This window comes from Sturnus vulgaris, chromosome 3, assembly GCF_052056855.1.
Source record: "Sturnus vulgaris isolate bStuVul1 chromosome 3, bStuVul1.hap1, whole genome shotgun sequence".
Lineage (NCBI taxonomy): Eukaryota > Metazoa > Chordata > Aves > Passeriformes > Sturnidae > Sturnus > Sturnus vulgaris.
The window spans coordinates 70,005,602-70,024,717 of NC_142245.1; the positions used below are offsets into that span (position 1 = coordinate 70,005,602).

The 19,116-nt window shown below is 40.0% G+C and overlaps 1 protein-coding gene across 2 annotated transcripts in view; it reads left to right on the forward strand.

The window, feature by feature from the left end:
• Positions 1 to 2,160: 2,160 nt before the first annotated feature.
• The window catches only part of SLC22A16 (solute carrier family 22 member 16), a 30,998-nt gene continuing 14,042 nt past the window's right edge, over positions 2,161 to 19,116 (forward strand). Inside the window, exons 1-2 of one of the 2 annotated variants that reach the window (XM_014879278.2) lie at positions 2,204 to 2,353; positions 3,514 to 3,621. Coding sequence is in view for 1 of the 2 variants with exons in the window: in XM_014879277.2 (XP_014734763.1) it covers positions 2,304 to 2,353 (50 nt within the window). In the remaining variant the exon portion in view is untranslated. Of the gene's footprint in view, positions 2,354 to 3,513; positions 3,622 to 19,116 lie in introns of both variants that reach the window. The other variant, XM_014879277.2, reaches the window with a different exon arrangement.

Sequence of the window (19,116 nt, forward strand, 5' to 3'; positions counted from 1 at the left end):
AAACATTACATTGATAATCCTTAGGAATGAAGGCATGTGGGAGTTTGTTATTAACTTTAATAGGAGTGTGTGCGCATTCCTTTGCTATGGGCAGTAAAATCATGATACTATTGAAGAGACAAGCATAGAAATGTTTACAAGAATGCCTACAAGAGATTCCAAAGAGAAAAAACTATTTATGGACCTTTCTAGGCTTTAAAAATGGCACTGAAAGGCATTTCTCTTGTGCTCGACTTTTACACCAAAATTAGATATTCCCCTATCCACTGTAATGTTGCTGAAAACTGATTAATTTTTACTTGCAGGAAGCAAGACACTAAAAGCAGGCACATGACCAGCAGTGCCATATTTAACCAGAATGTTTACTCTTCATTGGTGTTTGTTTATGCAAATAATTATTTGGCTAGTGCGGCTCTTTGAAGAAAGAAATGCTTTGTTAAAGTACCTGTGCTGCATTCAAGCACATACCATTTTACACCTGAAAAGCATTCTGCAGGAAACCCCCCCCCCCACAAGAAAAAAAACCAACCTAACAATTAAAAAAAAACAACAAACCCGAAACATCAGGATAATTAAATTTAGTGCTGGTATTTATAAGGTAAAAAAAAAATTCTAACTGAAAACAGGTCTATCCTTAGGCTTTTCAGCTTACATATCCTAAGAAAGTAACTGCAACAAAGTCTAGATTCAGTGTTAAAAATGTCCTCTGCAGATGCACAGAGACATATGGGCAGCTTTGTCAGAAGTGGCAAAGCCTTCAGAGCTGGTGGATGAGGTGAATGGTCTAACAACTCACCAGCTGAAAGGAGCAATCCTCTGCTGAATTCATTATTCAGGTTCCTAGTTGTGTGACTTAGTATTTGCTCATTTTGCTGGTGTGGTCAGGAGTCACTGGGAGCCAAGGAGCCTGACAAACATCTGCTTTTTCCAGGTTTATGCTGGAACAGATTGTCACCCTGAAGCCCCAACATCTGCTCTGTGCAGAGGAACAGTTGTGGTACTTGCTTGGTGCCAGAGCCTCTTAAAGGCACATTTCCCTGCGAAGCAGCAGAGCCTGAGTGTGGCAGCAGAAGGGTTTGGGTCAGGTTTTGGAGACAGAAGGTTGACTTCCAGGGGTTTAGCAGAGATTTACTTCTCAGCTTTTTCTGTGCTCCCCAAAAAATGAAGTACACAAGTAATAAGGTTGAATTTACTTGGGGTTTTTTTGCCAATTTGTTTTGTTTTGGTTTTGCTCTTCTGTGTTTTTCTACAGAACAGCCTAGAAAGAGATAATGCAATCTGCAGGAAAATGTGTCTTTCATCACAGAATCATAAAATAACTTAGGTTGGAAGGAGACTTTGGAGGGCATCTGGTCCACCTCTTGCTCCGAGCAGGGAAAGCTCGCAACTTGTATCATCTGTCTGAGAAGGGAAATGAAGTTCTCTAGGGAATAAAAGCCTTAAATATGAGAGCTGCACCAGCAACAATTTTGGAATTTTTTTCCCTTTTTCTTGCCTAATCATCAGAGCCCTCTGCTAAATTAATTACGAAGGTCTTCTGTAGCAACTCACTTTGCTAATCCTCAAACAATTTCAAATTTATTCTCTTGGCCTACTAAGGGCAAGGTAGAAAAGTAAGTCCAAATGAAATTGAGGCTTCATCACAAATTTGAGAACTAATGTCAGTCAAACAGATATGGGGCATGTTACATATTTTACTTTTATTAAATGATAATTCTGTTTTACACTGTGTGCTAAAAGTCTGGGGGCGGGGGAGGAAGGTGATGTATCCAAATAGCAGTGCAGATTGTAAGGCTACTAAAAATGATTCAGATATTGCCCTGTGGAAAAAAATTGGTTTTACCCTCCTTTAATTCAAAACGTCTACATGAAATACACTAGAGCCTCAATATATCGGATTATTGGATTGTAGCAGGAGGATTTAAGCACATAACTGCCTCCTTTCATTTCAACATGAAAAACAGGAGCAGGCTGAGGCGCTCGGTCAGTGCGGGAGGTTGTGAACCGGGAGCCAAAGCTCTGCAGCGGCAGCACGGGGGCTGTGACTGGCTCGGGGCCACCCCGGGGTGCTCGGGTCCCGCTGTCCGGTCCCGCTGCCCGGTCCCGCTGCCGGCTCCGGTTCCAGGGGAGCGGGGCCCGTTGGGCGCGGCCGTTATTCCCGCCCGCCCATTCCCCGCGGCGGGCGGGGCGCCGGGCCCGGCCGGGGGACGGGACGGGACAGGACAGGAGAGGACAGGACAGTGCCTCTTCTCCGCACCGCCGGGACAGCGACGCCGAGGCTCCCGGCTTGCAGCCGCCCCGCCATGGCTCTCAGCTCCGAGCGGCTCTTCGACTCCCTGGGACATTTCGGCAGGTACTGGGGGGGCCCCGCTGTCACACCCGGACATTCATCCCCGTGCGGGGACCGGCGGCTGCTGGCCATCAGTCACAGCTGCCCCGGGAGGGTGGGGACAGCGCCGTAAGCCCCTGTGCTGCCGGTATCTCGCCGGCTGCGGGGCGCTCGGACACGCACCGGCCGTGGCACCGACACATGCACCGGCACTGTCACTCGCACGCAGAAAATGCCGCGCAGAAATGCGCAGCACCGCGCTGTATGAGCCTGCACGAAACAGACAGGCTGCTGCTGCTGCTCGTATTTGCAGCACTCGACACCCTCCCACGCACTTTCCCGCACACATGCAGCTCTCCACGCGTGCAGCCCATCCCTGCGTGTGCCGTGCTCGCACGGGCGCCCACGCAGCACCCGCTCCCACTCGGCATCCAGAGCTGCCGGCACCACGTGCGTGCAGCCACCCGTTCGTGGCCATGCACTCTTAGACGCTTAAAACTCACATTTCTTTCACTGCACGTACAGCCCCAGGGTCTGGGACAGGCTGTGCACTTCAGGGGTGACAGAAGGGCACAAGCAGTATGCAGGGGAGCACTGTGTGACACTCGGGCCGTTTCTGATGAGGGGCACAGGGTTGCTGAGTGCAAGAGATGATGCAGTTTTATTGAGGCTGAGTTTGTTGCCTGTGTTCCGTGGATACGGAGTATGTGCATATATCCTTATCAGCAATGGTTTACCTGCAGGGTAAATGATGTGTGCATGGTGGCGGGTTTCCTTTGATGTGCTTTGTGGCTGCGGGGGTGTATGTGTGTGCAGAGGCCTGGGTTTATTGGATGGATACACAGACATGGCATCTGTGTGTGTGTTTATGCTTCTGTAGCTCAGGATGCAGGGCTGGTATCTGAGACTGCTTATAGCAGGTAATGGAGAAGAAATGTTAGGCAAGGAAATTAAGTTTTAGAGGATATGAATATTAAGGCTAATGGGAGCACATCCTCACAGTGAGGTCTGTGATGTGCTGATCATCACGGGGTTTGCAGGCACACGCTCCTCGGAGCAGATGGTTGGATTAGACCCATGTGTCACAATCTGGCTACAAGTTCAAGCTGTTGAATTGCAGTTTTGTGCTTTCTGGCTCAGTGACCGGTGAGCCAGCCTAACCCACGATGTTGATCTTCTCTCAGGGGCAGGCAGGAGCAGCATTTTGGACAAAGCCTGGGAGCTCCTTGTAATGGCTGAAGTGCCTGAACTGCAGCAGGAGAGGCTCTTAATATCATGTGCAAGCAGTAGTGGTGGGTATCAATAGCCTCTTCAGATGGTTAGGACGGAAAGACATTTTCTTGCTTAAGTGGCACCCATGCTCAAATTAGATATTTGACTAAGTTGTGACTTGCAGGCATGTGCATCTGAACAAAATTTCATTTGTTATCAATTCTGGCAACAAAAATACCTGTTCTGTGTGAACTAGGAGAGAAATCCTAGCAATCAGTTGATTTTGCTGCTGCTGTTGCTCTTCTGTTTTGTGTGCTCTTTGTGGAAAGCAGGCACTTGGCACTGAATACTGAAATAACACAGAAGTAGGTATTTTTAATTACTGGAGTAATTTTCCTACTACTGGAGTAGTTTTCCTAATTGAGAACATTTATCAATACTTTAGATAAAGTTTTCAAAACTACTACTACTCCTTGCAATTAAAAGGAGACCAATTCTACAGCAATAACCTGACATCTAGGGATCAGATTATTTGAGGTGCAGTACAATAGGAGCTGCTTTAAGTTTAGGAGCTTTGAGATGAGATGCAAAATTTGCATAGTCTTGTTTGATTTACGGCTGTTTGAGATTTCAAAGGCCACACTATACTATGGTATAGTATAACAGTAAGTATAATAGCAGCTTATGGTGGGAGGAGCTATTTAAAAATATTGTAAAAACTGTTTTTAATCCCTTGATAGTGCTAGGTAGATGATCCTATCTCATATGAAAAGTTGTTCATAACCGTAACCATCGAGTTAGTTCTGTTCAGTTTGCAGCATGCTGGCACTGAGAGATAATCAGTGGTTCATTTCTTGAGTTCAAGCAATTCCTATAAGGCCCATATAAACTATGCACTATATATAGATTCTATAGATTTGACACAGTCAAATTCTGAGCAATCCAAGCATGACTGTTAGTATTTGAGACTGATTTTCTTAAAATCTGACAGATGCAGTAGAGAATGAGCAGCTGTTCATACATATATAAATATGGAGATAGTATATATGCACTTTATACAAGTGTAATATATAGTTATATAGTAGTTATTGATATACAGATCATATATAAACCTTTCACATTGTTAAGACTGAATTGTATAGAACTGACATTCACATGGATGCTGACACAATATTTTTCTTTCTGTTTGGGCTCTCTTTCACAAGTCTCAGTGATGCCATTGTTCTTAATAGGGTCTTGAGACACACATGAACAACCATAATAATGTAATGGCTCCTTTAGCCTATGTCATTAAAGAAAGACTTTATGCCTCTGTTGAATTTGGGCATAGGTAGCATCTGTGGCCTATACATTCAAGAAGGTTGCTTTAAACAACTCAATTGTTCTTGAGTCTGTGTGTGGAGCACGAGACCACCGGTCACTATTGCAGAGATTGGATGACAGACAAATAGTGTTGTCTGACTCAGATGGCCTCATCACTAAAGGATTAAAGCCTTAAAGCTCCCAATGTTCCTGCAGTGAATTGCACCCTTCTCCCATGCAGCAAATCCTGCCAGACACTGGCTGTCACTGGCAGGCCCCGTGCTGGGAAACTGGAGCCACGACCAGTGGCCATAAGATTGGTAGCAAAGTGTGGGCATAATGAGAGGCATTGAGCCTTAGGAAATGGCTCACACTGCCTGCACATCTAATTCCCAGGTAAACTAAAGGACTTTTAATAACTTCAGTGGCTTCAATCTATCAGCAGGACACAAAATGTACATATGTGGTTTCTGGTGAGAAACAGGCTACCTATTCTGTCGCTCTGATCTGCACCATGGCAGTGTGCTGAGTGGAGACATGATCTAATCAGGAATGACTGTCTAGAGAGAGATCTGGGGAGGTACCCCTTATGGTAAGTGTGGATGGGTGTAAGGATTTGATTTCCCAGCTGGAACGTCTGGTAGCTCTGAGATGAGGCTTACACGGTAAGCAGCGTTTTCCTTGTGATTAACAGTTTCCAAATCTTGGCTTATACTTTAGCTAAAAGCAGGTGGTGAAAATTTTCAGAGAGAGAGAGAGGAAGATTGGGTGTCCCTGACACTCCTTCCAGATTTTGTAATTAAGTATTTCTAGAATCTTTTAAAAGATTGCCTTTTCTTCTGAAAGAGTCTGTCTTTTACAAAGTTGAGTGCATTGCCTACATTTTCAAATGTTGGTTTTATAAATAATACATTTTACTTGCAGTTAGACTACCTAATAAATTAAAAGTTACTGCTATTTATCTTTACTGAGATGTTTATGTATTTATTCAGGTTTTGACATCTTTGCACTGTTGTCTTCTATGAACTTTTTGCCTGGTCAGTGGAGTTGCTACAGTTTGGACTTTAGAAGCAAGCAAGCCAAAGATTAGCAATGGCTGTTGTGAGGAGGACTGAAGCAGGACAGGCTGCCTGTTTGGATAGAACAGTCACCTGTTCCAGCCAAACATGGGGTTTAGTAGACATTGATACACTTACCAACAGTTTCAACATCTTCTCTTTATCACCCTGGAACTTTTCTAGTGTTTGTAAATATATGAGACAGTCTGCTTAGCTTAAAAACTTGCTTGACTTTTGCAAAAATTCTTTGTAGTGGACTTCTCCTGGCTGCTAGTCAGTGCTATGGTAGCAATATTTGAGTAGCCAGTACTAACACTATTTCTCTTCTCCCTACCTTGCAGAGCTCTTGGTTCACTTCTAAAGCTCTACACCAAACTGTCTCCCTTCATTTCACATCTCAGAACATTTCCAGGCTCCTCTTTTCATGCTGTTGCCCTTATCCTCTCTCTTGTTTCACAGCTCACAGCTCTTGTGATCAGATTACATCTGCAAATTGTGCTGTGTACATGTTACTTCCAGAAATTCTTGGTTTGTATCAAATAACAAGGAGTCCCAAGTATCTCAAAGATGGTGCTTACCACTTCTGTTCACAAAAACAAGCAATGATTTTCAAACTCAGGTGTTTTACAGATACCTTGAAAGGTTCTTTCCCAACAAGAATATATTTTTCAAGTAGAGAAAAGTGTGCTTGCTGGATATGGGAAGAAATTGGTTTTTCTTTTTCATGTTAGTATGGAGAAGCAGGCCACAATATTCATATTCAGCATTTGAACAGACAGGTTTTAATCAAAAAATGGAAGCATGACAAGATTTTTCTCAAATACTAATACATGTAGTATTTAGTACATTCTAAACAAAATTAATATTTTTAAAAAATATAATGTGAATTTCTGTTTAACCTCTGAGTAGTTTGCTGAAGATGAACAAAGAGCCATGGTTTGGAGACTTTTTTTTTAAATCCTTTTTTCCCCCCATATGCTACCTTATACAGCGGAAAAGTTTATTGCAACAGATCTGTCATTCAGTTTTCAAAATATACCAGCAGACAGCTGTTTGTATTTACTGGAATGTGCCAGACAGAAGAATCTCAAATCTGAGTTGTCCATTGGCTCATAGTCAGGGGTGGTGTTTGACAGAAATGTTTGATAAGTGTTCTTATAACTATGCTATATTATAACATCTGAGTCAGCCTGTGCTCATTTCAGATGTTCATAGGATGAAACAGGGGGACTTGGCAGCATTTCTTCCCTTCTTCCCCCCGCCCCCTCTTTTTTTGTGTCTGTGGGGGGGGATATTTTGCAAATAGCACTTAATCCTTAATCCTGTTGGTTGAACAGCATCATAATAGCTTTGGAGAACCGAGACAGCCCATGTGTTTTCAGAGAGCAAACTCTAGCAGCTTAAACAAAGGCCTTATTATTTATGCCTGACTAGGCAAAAGTGGAAATATTCTCAAGACTCAGAACCAAAGCTGGATACTGGCAAGTGCTCCGGGATAATGGTGGCAATGCACCAGTGCTTTGCAAGAGGTTCTGACAGCATTTGCTGGGATCCAGCTCATGCTGGGGGCAGTCTAAAGCAAGATCTGCATAGACAAAAGTGTTCTGCCACAAAACATGCTGGCATCCTCACCCTGGAGGTGTCTGCCTCTCTCTGGCTTGACAAAGTTTATTATAGTAAGAGAAGTATATTAAAAAGCAGATTACAATAATAGAAAGGTGGCTAAATAAAAAGCAGGATGAAATTGCACCTGTACTATCCATTACTTCTCTAAGGCTAGAACCTGCAGTGCGAGCAACACTGAAACTTAAAGCTGGTAAATCAGTTATAGTTTGCAAACCAGCTGAGATTCACCTCTGAAATGCTGCCAACCCTTCAGGGTGGCTTCTAAACCAAGTTGTAGCATAGACACAGTTATGGCAGCAAAAGGCAGTTATCACACATGTCAAGGAGCTGATGATCAACTGTTTCATCCTGAAATATTATAGTGTGAATGAAAATGAAATATGCAAGGCATTGGACAGTGTGTTCCCTGTAATACAATGCCTAGGACAGGGATACCATTCCTATAAAAGCTGTGTCAGTAATTTTCTCAGAAGAGTAATGATTTTCAGCAGTACTAAGATGTCTCAAAGTTGGAAGGAAATTTTTATTAAAGGCATTACTTGTGGAAAGTTTGATCAGTTTATTGCAGGAAGTAAAATCATGCAAGTAGAAAACACCTTTACATTTAGGTAATTTTTTGAAGGCCCCAGGAGCCTTTAGCACGTTCTGTGACAATTTCTGTGCCACCATTTTGCTACACACAACAAGGAAGGTACTGAGACACATACACACACTGCTGACATTTTATTAAAGGTAGCTTGAGGCATGAAACTATAGCAGCTGAGCAAGAGCAACATGAGATCCTCAATTTTTCAGAAATATGGAAAAAATAGCAAGCCAGAGAAGATACCAGCTGAGGTAGCTATATCTTGGTTACAATTGCAAGACTGGGAAAATTGTAATGACAAACTGTAGAAGACAGAGATCTACAAGTCCAATCTGTGATTGTCCATATACTTGGACATAAATTTTAGCTGTCTTTGGAGAACACTGAAGCTGCCTAGAGAGCTAATGTACACCTTAATATGGTATATTGATGGCCAAACTGTAGTGCTCACCTCATGCAGAGCAGATGTTCTTTGAGAATCACATGATTTGTGGAATCTAGAAGCACCATCCGTTGGATTATATATCGAACTCTTTCCTCAAGAAAATGTTCTCATCAAGAGGTGAAGTTAGGTTTCCTCTTCCAGTTATCTGCAGGCATTACCATTAGGTAACTGCATCAGAGATGTGGCTGCAGCAGTGGTGCTGAGGCAAGAATACAGGACAAGCCCTGAAGAATAGATGGAAAAGGCCAATAAGGCAGCAAGAAGTAGTAAAGAAGTGCTGAAAAGGTGCTTCGAAGACCTGGGAATAATTTGCTGCTCTATAAAGAGCAGTCAGCACCACACTTTGGATGGAGTTCAGTGCCATTTAAATGTGTTATATCCATGATAACCTGAACTCTTCCAGCTGTATTGTGACTTCATTCTCCTCACTAAATTGTGAAAGAGATACAGAAGCATGTAAGTTCCTACCTGATACATCTGTAAAAGTGTGTTTTAGCTGTGTGGGGAATCATCTGTCCAAATCAAAGCACTGGTGAGCTCATCTCAGTACCTTTACAGGCCTGTTGTGTAAACTTCAGACATCTGTGAAGTCACCTTGTCCAGAGGGAAAATTGGACCATTAAGGGCATGATCCATCTGTCTTGTTTTCACTACATAGTTTAGGACAAGGTAAATCCTGGTTTGTTTCTGGTTCCTCACCAAGTGGAAAGGGGATCTAGAGAAATAGTATAGGTGCATATGGATTGCATACTGTATACATTAGATTGCATCTAAGTGAACTGTAAGCATGGTGAAATTATACTGATGATATCCCATTTCATTTAAATAATTTATATTTATAAATTTATTTATATAATTTATATGTCATATTCCAGAACAAATTGTTGTTTGATCTTTTTTCCTGTGTCTTTAGAACTGGTGTATGTCAGCAGAACTGGGAATACCATAAAGGTGCTACAGCTCCACCTTTCTAAGAGAGATAATTCATGTTATTTCCTAGTTCAGAGAAACTGGAACCTCATCTCATTTACACCTGTATTTTAGGCTTCTAAAAGAACTGTCATCCTTTGTAGTTAAGTGTAGCCAACCTCAGTTCTGTCCCACTCATTGAGAATAGAGGGGGCAGTTAGTACAAAAGTAGATTTATGTAGAAGATTACTGGTAGGTCTGAGCAGAATTCAGCTTCTTTATTTTTGTGGATAATGGGACCTCTAAAATGCTTGTAAATATTGTAAATGTGCAGTTAGAATATAGGATTATTCCAGATCATTCTCTTGCATGAGATTCCATGAGGGAAAGACTGAAGGAAGGAACCTGACAGTACTGTGGAAGTAAAGAATGGGTTGTGCATTTGCAGTTTGGAGGGAAGATGAGCCACAAACCTGCAAAAGAAGGTGAAAGTCCTTTCGCTATCAGTAGCCATCTTTTCTGTGGGTGTAGAGGTAACCATGAGTTATTTCTGTGGGTTTAGAGATAGCTTGCCTTGCCTTGGAGAAGATGTGCTGTCAGGGCTACTAACCTGAGCCCTCCCAAGAGCTCTTGAACAATTGGTGGGTCATCAGCATAGACTCCTGAAGAGAGAGGAAGAAAGTTCTACTCCTCTTCCATATCCTAACTGGGTTTTAATAAAGCCTGTAGAAGACTTTGTTAAAGATTCAAGCTGCTCTGTTACAGAGAGGGGGAAGAGCTGTCGGTGTGGAGGCTGTTTTATAACATAGCCACTAAATACAGGTGTACTAAAACAATTCCAGAAGCTAAACCCATGTTTAACAGAAGAAAATAATTTGACCATACCAGACTCTGCATTAAATTGAATCCCTTTCTTCAAGCTGTAGAGCTATAGAATTGAAAATGTAGGATTTCATATAGGTAGGATTGCAACTGGCAGTGTTCTCTTAAACAGAAAAGAATCTGTGGCTGAGACTGAGTTGCCTTTTCTGAAGTGATGCCTTGATTTACACGTTGACTTTGTCCCAGATTTTAGAAGACAGTTATCTGACTCTTAGTTCCCTTAATGTAGCATCTTGTTAAGTGGTATTTTTTTAATGAAATATTCAAAAAAAGCTGATAAAGCAAAGGTATCTACTTCAGCTTTTTTGTTCTGCTTTTGATGAAGAGTCACAATGGTGAATGTCAGAATTAACAAAGAACGTTTTAAGAGTTGTAAATGGAGCCAGGGAGAGTGAAATGACACATTATCCAGTTAAAGCTGCTTTATGTAGCCCATAGAAATAGACTAAGTTACCTTAACCATAGTCAAGGCTGCAAAAGTAATGCTATGGATAAAATCACTACTTATATTAAGTAAGATTGACAAAATGGAGCAACCCAAAATTCCATGACATTTCTCTTAAGTATTTACAGAAATTATTTAAACATATTTTGATCCATGGAGATAATATTCCATATTATTTCTAACTGAAAACTTGGAAGATACTCATATGTACAGGAACAGCTACAAACATTCCCTAGGAAAGTGATGTCCAGTGTTCTTAAATTAATTACACAGACTTCTCACTTGTTTTACATTTTTCCATGAGAACTTTCAAAAACCTGTAAGAATGAGTAATTTTACAATCATTTTCCAGGGAATGAAGGAATTAAATTTCAAATACAGAAATTTAAAACCTTGGGTAGCATGCTTAACAATGTGTGGCACGGCGTGAAGAGAATTTATGTAGAATTTTTACTGAAAATGAGCTGTCTGTATCCAAACCTTCTTAAGTGTGACAATAAATAGGAAACAACAATAAAAAAAAGAATTCTTAAAAGTCATAGTATGACAACTGTAAGGCTTAATTACTTTGTGAATTAATCTTTAAAAAATAGATTGCTCATTGCTTCAGAATAGGCAGTTTTCACCACTCTGAAGTAGATATGCAATTCATGTGTTTGTACCATCAGCTGCAACAAATTCAAAGTTTTTCAAAAGAAATATGTAAGTGGAATAACAAAGGAGTAAGAATTTAATTAATATGATGACCAGCTAATTTTATTTCAGGATTACAGAGAAACAAAAAGGTAAAATAATTTGAACAAAGTTAGTCCATTGTATCAGCAATGTAACCAGTAGAAAACATCCTATTTTCTAAATGGGGAAGGAAGAATGAAATATAACTGTTTATACATGAAGCACTGTCTATAGTTAAATGGAAACTCAATAAAAACACTTAAATTCTATTAGACACTTTACAGATTATGATGTGAAATTATTTGCTTATGTAAGCTGATGGAAATAGTACAGTGTGGAAGGGAATGAAATACCTAATTTGGATTTGTCCACAAAACAGAGGCTGACCAAAAGAAAACAGTGTTACCAGAGAAACTGGAATTGAATTTTCCCTGTGACAAGTAATGCTAGTAATGTGTCATGCAGAGTACATGTGAATTTTCTAAATAGTAGATGTTTATAGAAATGCCATTCCTGGAATAGAAACTTCCAAGTATAGAGCCTGAAGTGTTACTACTGTTCAAGTGTAACCACTCTGCTGTGTGTAACACTAGTCCAAATAGTTCCAAAACAAATCTAAATCACTTACAAACTGCATGGTCATGCTCTTTCTTAATTAAATTACCTGGTATATATCCTTAACCCATGTATAGCAGAAAGGGCAAGTGGGTAACTGGAATAAAAAAATACTGGCTCCAGTTTGGAATTGCTGCTGTTCCCAGTGATGTGTTCCCCCTTAATCAGAGGTTGCTTTCCCAGGAAAGCTGAGTGGAATGTTTATGTGCACTTTGGTTGCTTGAGTCCAGAGCCTCTGTGTCTTTCCCAGTTTCACTGCCATTTGAATGAGAAGGTTGGGCATTGGGCTGGAGTGGCTGAGCCGTGCTCAGCTTCCTGCCTGGCTCTGCCCTGGGGGCAGCCACCCTTGGCAGAGGGGCAGCAAGAAAAGCCAGGGCTCCTTTAGCAGCAGCTCCCTTTCAGCTGTGTGTGGCTGTCCATAGGTGAAAACTGTGCTAGTGAACTGCTGAAACCCAGCAATATTTATTTATTTGTTATTTTGTCACAAGGGATGACAAGAACCTTATGTGTCTTATTTAAATAGTCAAAAATGAAGAACTGTTCTATTAAGTTTATATATCTATATACGGCCCTTAATTCTGTAGCACTGTTTATTTTCGTGCTGATGTGACTTCCTTCATCTAAGATGTCATACCAAATTCAGAGTAGTGAGCAGCCAATGTATTTTTCTTCTTGACTCTGATGAACAAATGCTGGACTTGCCTTAATCAAAGGCAAACGTGCATGAGTTTAATGGGCTAGAAATGAATTCTTCAGAAAATCAGTTTTAAATGTAAGAATTATTTGGTGTCTGATGTTTGGTGACTGCACATTGATGCACACATTGTCATCAGTGATGATAATATACAATTCCTGGGGTCTTCCTGATCTTACAGTTTTCTTTATTCCTATTGCATCTATGCTGTTGGTAAGTTTAAACTGGTCATCCAACACAGCATCTTCTGCCTCTGAAAACAAATTCTAGAAATAACCATGTGGGCTGAGAGTCAGCATAGTTCAAACTGCCTTTAGGAGGGATGAAAGTTTATTCTTGACACCATAAGTCAAATAAGGCTGTGCATGTTGTATATTTAAGGCTGCTTCCAAATCTGTATCTCTGCACCATCACAAAAATACTCTTGAGTCACATTCAATTCCTTTCCTCTCAAAAGATAAATGTGGAAGTGCATCATACTTTTTGGTTTAGAGTGGAAAGAATGCTGAATGGCTTTTCTCACATGAAAAAAAACCAAAACAACCCAGCATGGAATACAGAGGTTAAAGTGGTTACTGAACACAAATTCTTTCAGAAATAGTAAATACCTGGGAATTTCTTTCCACTGAATCCATCCTGTTGAGTGTGCACTGCACGTACTGTGTTTTCTGACTTAAGCAACTTAAAATAAGGTCGTTGAGAAGACAAGCAGTAAAAATAATTCTTGTAAAGCCTGTGGAATACTATAAATCTTTTGCTAGTCACAGAACAGTTTTGTGAGTCTATTCTGCACCAAAACGATTTAAAATGTTTATGTTAGATTTTGATGAGTATCTCGTAACTTCCTCTCTTCTCTTTTTGATGGACAGACAAGGAAATCTGAATTATATTTTATTTAATATAAGATTAGTGTCCAACAACAAGTTTTGTCCCTGCAAAACACTGCAATAAATGAAAATGCTAGAAGTACTCAGAGGCTGGGGATTTATTCTCTAATGTATAGGTGTCAATTTGCACTTCAGGTATTTTTTGAATGCCAGATGCACCATTTTTCAAATAGACTGGTGTGGATATTTTGCATGGATGCAATATAAATTAGACTGAGCAGCTAGTCTAGCTTGTTGGTTTTGTGTTTCTTTTTAAAAACTTACTGTCTATTTTTACTCTTTTATTCAAGTCAGATCAGTTTGCCAAAGTTCACAGATGGTCCACAAAAGAAATACCACCACAGCTGAGGATGAAGTGCACTGTGTCTCAAGGGGGAATAAACAGTGGCAAAAGAGAAGGGAGAAAATATCTTGCAGTGACAGTGCCACAGAGATGTTTTGTCATGAGACTACAGCCAGAGCAACAGTGGTCTGAAATCTAGTTCATTGCCTTTATGGAACAGTATTCCTTACATTCAGGTACTGACATGATATTACCAGTTGCTTTTCTTACTGATCTTAAAACTGGTGCAGAGGAAATAGAAAATGCAAAAATCTTTTTTTACTATAAGCTACAAACTGAAAAAAATGACTGTAGAGAAATATCACAAATATTTTAAGAGGGACTGGAACATTTTCATGTTGTGTCTTGCTCAAGCTTTTGTGAAGACAATTTTAGGCTCATTTGACTTCTGGCATTCATTAAGCATCTCTATATTGGAGCAATAACCTATAAAGTCTTCTTGACTTCTATATTTGACACTCCTGGCAAGAGTGACAAAATGTACTTGCCAAATAATTATCTCCCATGGCAAGTCATTGAAGAGATGGAAAAACACTGAGAGAAATTATCATACCTTTTAGGACAGTCATCATGTTCACAGAACCTTTTTTAAAATGTCAGATAGTGGGGTTTTTAACAAGGAAAACATATGTAAAATAGGTTATGGAAAATGACTGTTTGCAACAATACATGTTATATAAGCTGTTGTGTGTATGTGAAGATGACTGGTATCTAAAATCCTATTGTCAAAATCTGCCCTTTTTGAGATCAGTCCAGGAAAACAAATCACAGAGTTTGATTTCTTTTGAATTTCAATAGTGTTTTTTGCTCCTGAAATGATATTTTCTTACCATTTTGATGCATGAACAACAGTATTTCTTTATTTGGGGAAATCTAGCTTTTAAAATTGAGCTTAGTGGGGTTAATAAAGGGCTTATAGTATATATTTGTCTGCAACAGAGCGTTTAAGCTCAGTAAAAAAGGCCTTTCTTATCAGTTTCCTGTTCTTAAATTAAGAATTTGGGAAAAAAAGTTAATAATTTAGAGTAGGGAGCAAGGCCAGCCTAGACTTTACTCCATGCCCCAGGGTCAGGGTGAAGTGCATGCCCTGTGTATGTTGTGCTGTGACCTCCTGGCCCAGCACAGTGTCCAGGGGCTGCATGACCACGGGCCAGGGACCTGTCCCAGGGCTCTGAGACCGGGGCAGGGCATCCACACGGCCACAGCACCGGCTCTGAGACACAGCTCATGCACCAGGGATCAAAGGGAGGCATCCCAGGTGGCAGCAGAGGAGGCAGTGGCTCTGTGCTCCTCTTTGCTCGCACTCTCTGCCACCCCAGTCTCTGTGCCAGGAGCCCTCTGTCAGGCTGTGTCTTTGTCCCTTTTCAATCTCCAGCTGTTCTGGAAAGCAAAATTCCATGGGCTTGTAGTGTTCTCCCATCTCCTTCCTCCCTACATATCTTCCTACATCCCTACATATCGACTTCCCTACACACTTTTCATTCTTTCCCTATGTTATCCCTAATGGTCCGATTCATTCCTCTTTAGTAACTATACAGGTTAAGGAATTTCCTGACATTTACACCACTGGTCTTTCTGGAAGAAAAGCTCTTCCTACCCACAGGAGATTGTGAGAAACTTGTAAGATTGGGCTTTTCAATCTAGAATCAGTGGGGATGCTGTTAAAACGCTGCTGTAGTCAGCAGTGGATTTTGCCTTCATAGCAAAACAGGGCTTTCAGGATAGTTTGTGTGTTTTGTATATCCAAAAATATGCACATACAGAGGATATACAGAGAGAGGCTTAGCCAGCCCAGTGTGGAATTTTACTGGAGAGGGCAGTAAACAGTTTTTGCAGTCAGAGAAGCAGCCTGTTAGTGTAGTGCAGAATGCCTTCAGACACTGGTGCTTCCAAATGCTTTTCTAACTTCACATCAGGCCTTATTCCCCCTGATTCCAGCTGCCTGCTCCTTGGCTCTTTTATAGAGCAGGTAGAGGTTAAAAACTGCAATGCAATCCCTCCTGCAGAATTCTGAACAACATGGTCATTTTGCTGTAAAAACCCATTTTCCCATTCTTAAATGCAGTAATATTCAGCATAAATTATGACTGTTAATGTATATCTGGTATTCTGTCTGACTCCTTGTGTTTGCTTAGCATTGGTGCAGCAAATTAGGTAAGAAAAATAATGGTGCTACAGAATGGATTTCTTTGTTGAAACTGAATAAGATTTTTATAACACTGAAAATGGAAGGATGTTTTTACAAGAATAAGCTATATCTAATTTTAAGTTAAACCCTTGAAAGATAGGTGAAACATTGTATGACAGCTATTTCTTTAAAAATAATCCTTTATTGCATTTTACAGAGGTGGAAAGAAAGAAGGGACACAAAGAAAAGGGTAACAGACTAGTTTGTATGGTTGTAGGCAGTAACAGGAGGAGTAGGAGAACTGAGAATTCTGTACAATGAAGTGATAAAAGAAAAGGAAGATTTATTCAAGGTTGCACCAGGGTGTTTTATAAGGTAATAATAGTTTTATATTTGAAAAGAGGACATAGAGATTAGATTTAATGAGAAACTTTCCAGCAGAAACATTTGACAGTGGAGCAGTCTGTCAAAATGGTCATTGAAGAATGATCACAAGAAATGTTCAGGAAGAGAGAAGATAAAACTCTCAAGAGAGTAGTGAGAGCAGAGATTAACTAGACCTGCTCATAGCTCTGGTCATACTGTTGGGCTTTGAATTTGTAAAAATTTGTGCAGTGCATTGTTTCATGCCATCTTCTCAGACTCTATCCTTAAAAGTTGTTTTCTCCCTTCAAGCCTCTCTGACAAAAAAAGGCCTAAATATATTTTTCCTACTAACTCTTACTGAGATGAACATAAATGATGATCCTGATATTTCTTGTATTGCAAGAACTAATTAGGAAACTCGAGAGGTGTGCATGGGAGTTTGAAATTATTTCATTCTCCCTCTCTATCAGAAATAACAAGTGGATTATTTGGCAGTGCAATTTTCTAATGCATAATGGCAGATATTGCAAATACTGGGGACCCTGGTTCCACGTATGCCACTTTTTACTGGCTAGTAGAAGATATGTCAGCTTCTAGGGCTTTAATTTACTATTATATCTTTCTAGTTCTGCATACTGCAACAGTAGCCCAGATTGTTAAATTTCTATTTTTAAAACGAGTTTGTGTCTTTTGATGGGAACAGTTTAAAATGAAACTAGGTAAGAGGAAGTAAAAAACATTGTTGACCATATTTGTCTGCACCAATAGAGTCCCAAGGGTTACATTTCAAAATAACCTTTGCCTTTTTATGGTTCAAAATAGCCCAAATGCCTTCCAGAGCTAACAGCCTTGTTTTGATCTATGACTAGCTACTTAATCCCCAAGAAGCTGAGAGAGAATTGATAGACTTAAAGGGTTGCTGTGGTTATGTTCAGTTTCTCCTGACCATATTTCTTGGTTTTGTTCGGGAAAGAGCAGCACAGCAGCTGTGTGAGGATTGCCTTGCATTATCCTCCAGAGGGAAGTGGAGCCAGGTTCTGAGCTGCTATGGTGGGTTTAGCAATTCAACTCACTCGTCAGACTGCTGTAGAAAAGTCAATAGAGCTATTAGTCAAGAGAAAGGGGAATAAAAAGCACTGCAGCAGAACAACAGCAACGACAAATGCCATTGGAAGGATAGGATAGGCCACCAGGTTTACATTTACCAAGGAAAGAAGTTAGAATCAAAGTAAAAGGTGGAGGAGAATGAGGATGGTGAATGGAGGGGTGTTTTACATGAGAACTGTTTTATTGGAAAGGTTAATTGTGTATTAAAACAATGTAGCCAGTAAATTCTGCTTCATTAATTTGTTTATAGATAGTTTCAACATTATTTAGAAATGTTGACGATAGATTTAAAAGTCCTAGGCTATGTACTGTTGAGATATGTATTATGGGAATTCAAGGCTAGATTAGATATATTTTGGAGAGTATCTAGAGGCTGCATTTGTTACAGGGATTGGAATTGCTCTGACTTTTCCCAAAAGACATTTCAAAGTAATTGGTTTTAGACATTATTTCCTGTAACTTCAGCAGAGATAGCCTCTGATCATGGTAAAAAAAATCTGCTTTTTGCTGCACACTGCCAAGGCCTGCTGCGTCCTGCAGTACGACTGTATGTATAGAAGCTCATCGAATACTTCTTCAAATTATTGCAATTGATTGGCCTTCAGGAAATAAAAAAGGAAGGCGAGCAAAAGCTATTTTGTTTCTTTCTGAACAGATGTTGTACTAATTGTATGCATAATTTGAGCATTTAATTGAGAAAATGACTCCTTATGCTTAAATTATCAAAAGCTGTCCAGAATTTGAATACAATAACTCATTGCAAGTCTTATGAAATTCTCAATACATGTGCAATTTTTATACTAAGATTTACTTGCATCTCAAGCAAGTTTTAAAAGCTGTTAAAATGCCAAAATTCAGGCTATGCATAAAACATTCTTTTACTAGGTTTGTTTTATGATACAATCTTTAATGGATAATTGCACACCCTGTTTAAGCCAAAACCCAACCCAGTTCAGAGCTCTGTTTTGCTACAAAACATTTCGCATTGTTCAGATTCTATCTTCTACGTGTGTCTACATGTATTGTCTCTTTGTCTTTTGGCTGCAGTAAAGAGAGGTGGAAAATAGATGGAATACAGTTATAGAGATACAATTAGATGAAATGAGGAGTGTAATATGTTTGGTTTGGTTTGTTTTATTTGATGCACATATCTCTATCCCTAAGAACCTGAGGTTGCAACGTTTTGGGTTTTTTTAACCATTCAAGTAACCTAAGGCCTTATTTAAGGGGATGTGCTACAGAGAATTGGAGGGTGGAAGGTTGCTTCAAAGTAAGTGCTTAAGGTCAGAATTGTTTCATTTTAAATGGTCTTCTCTGTATGACTAAACACATAACTAAGAGCAGCACTCATTTCTTAACAATAAATCACTGTGGAACTTTTTCTCATCTTTGGTTTCTTGCAGAGTTTAGCTAATATTGACTGAAGGACCACCACACCACAAAACACTAGACATATTAATGATACCTCCATTTACTGATCTACCCAAACAATTATGCTGAATATTTT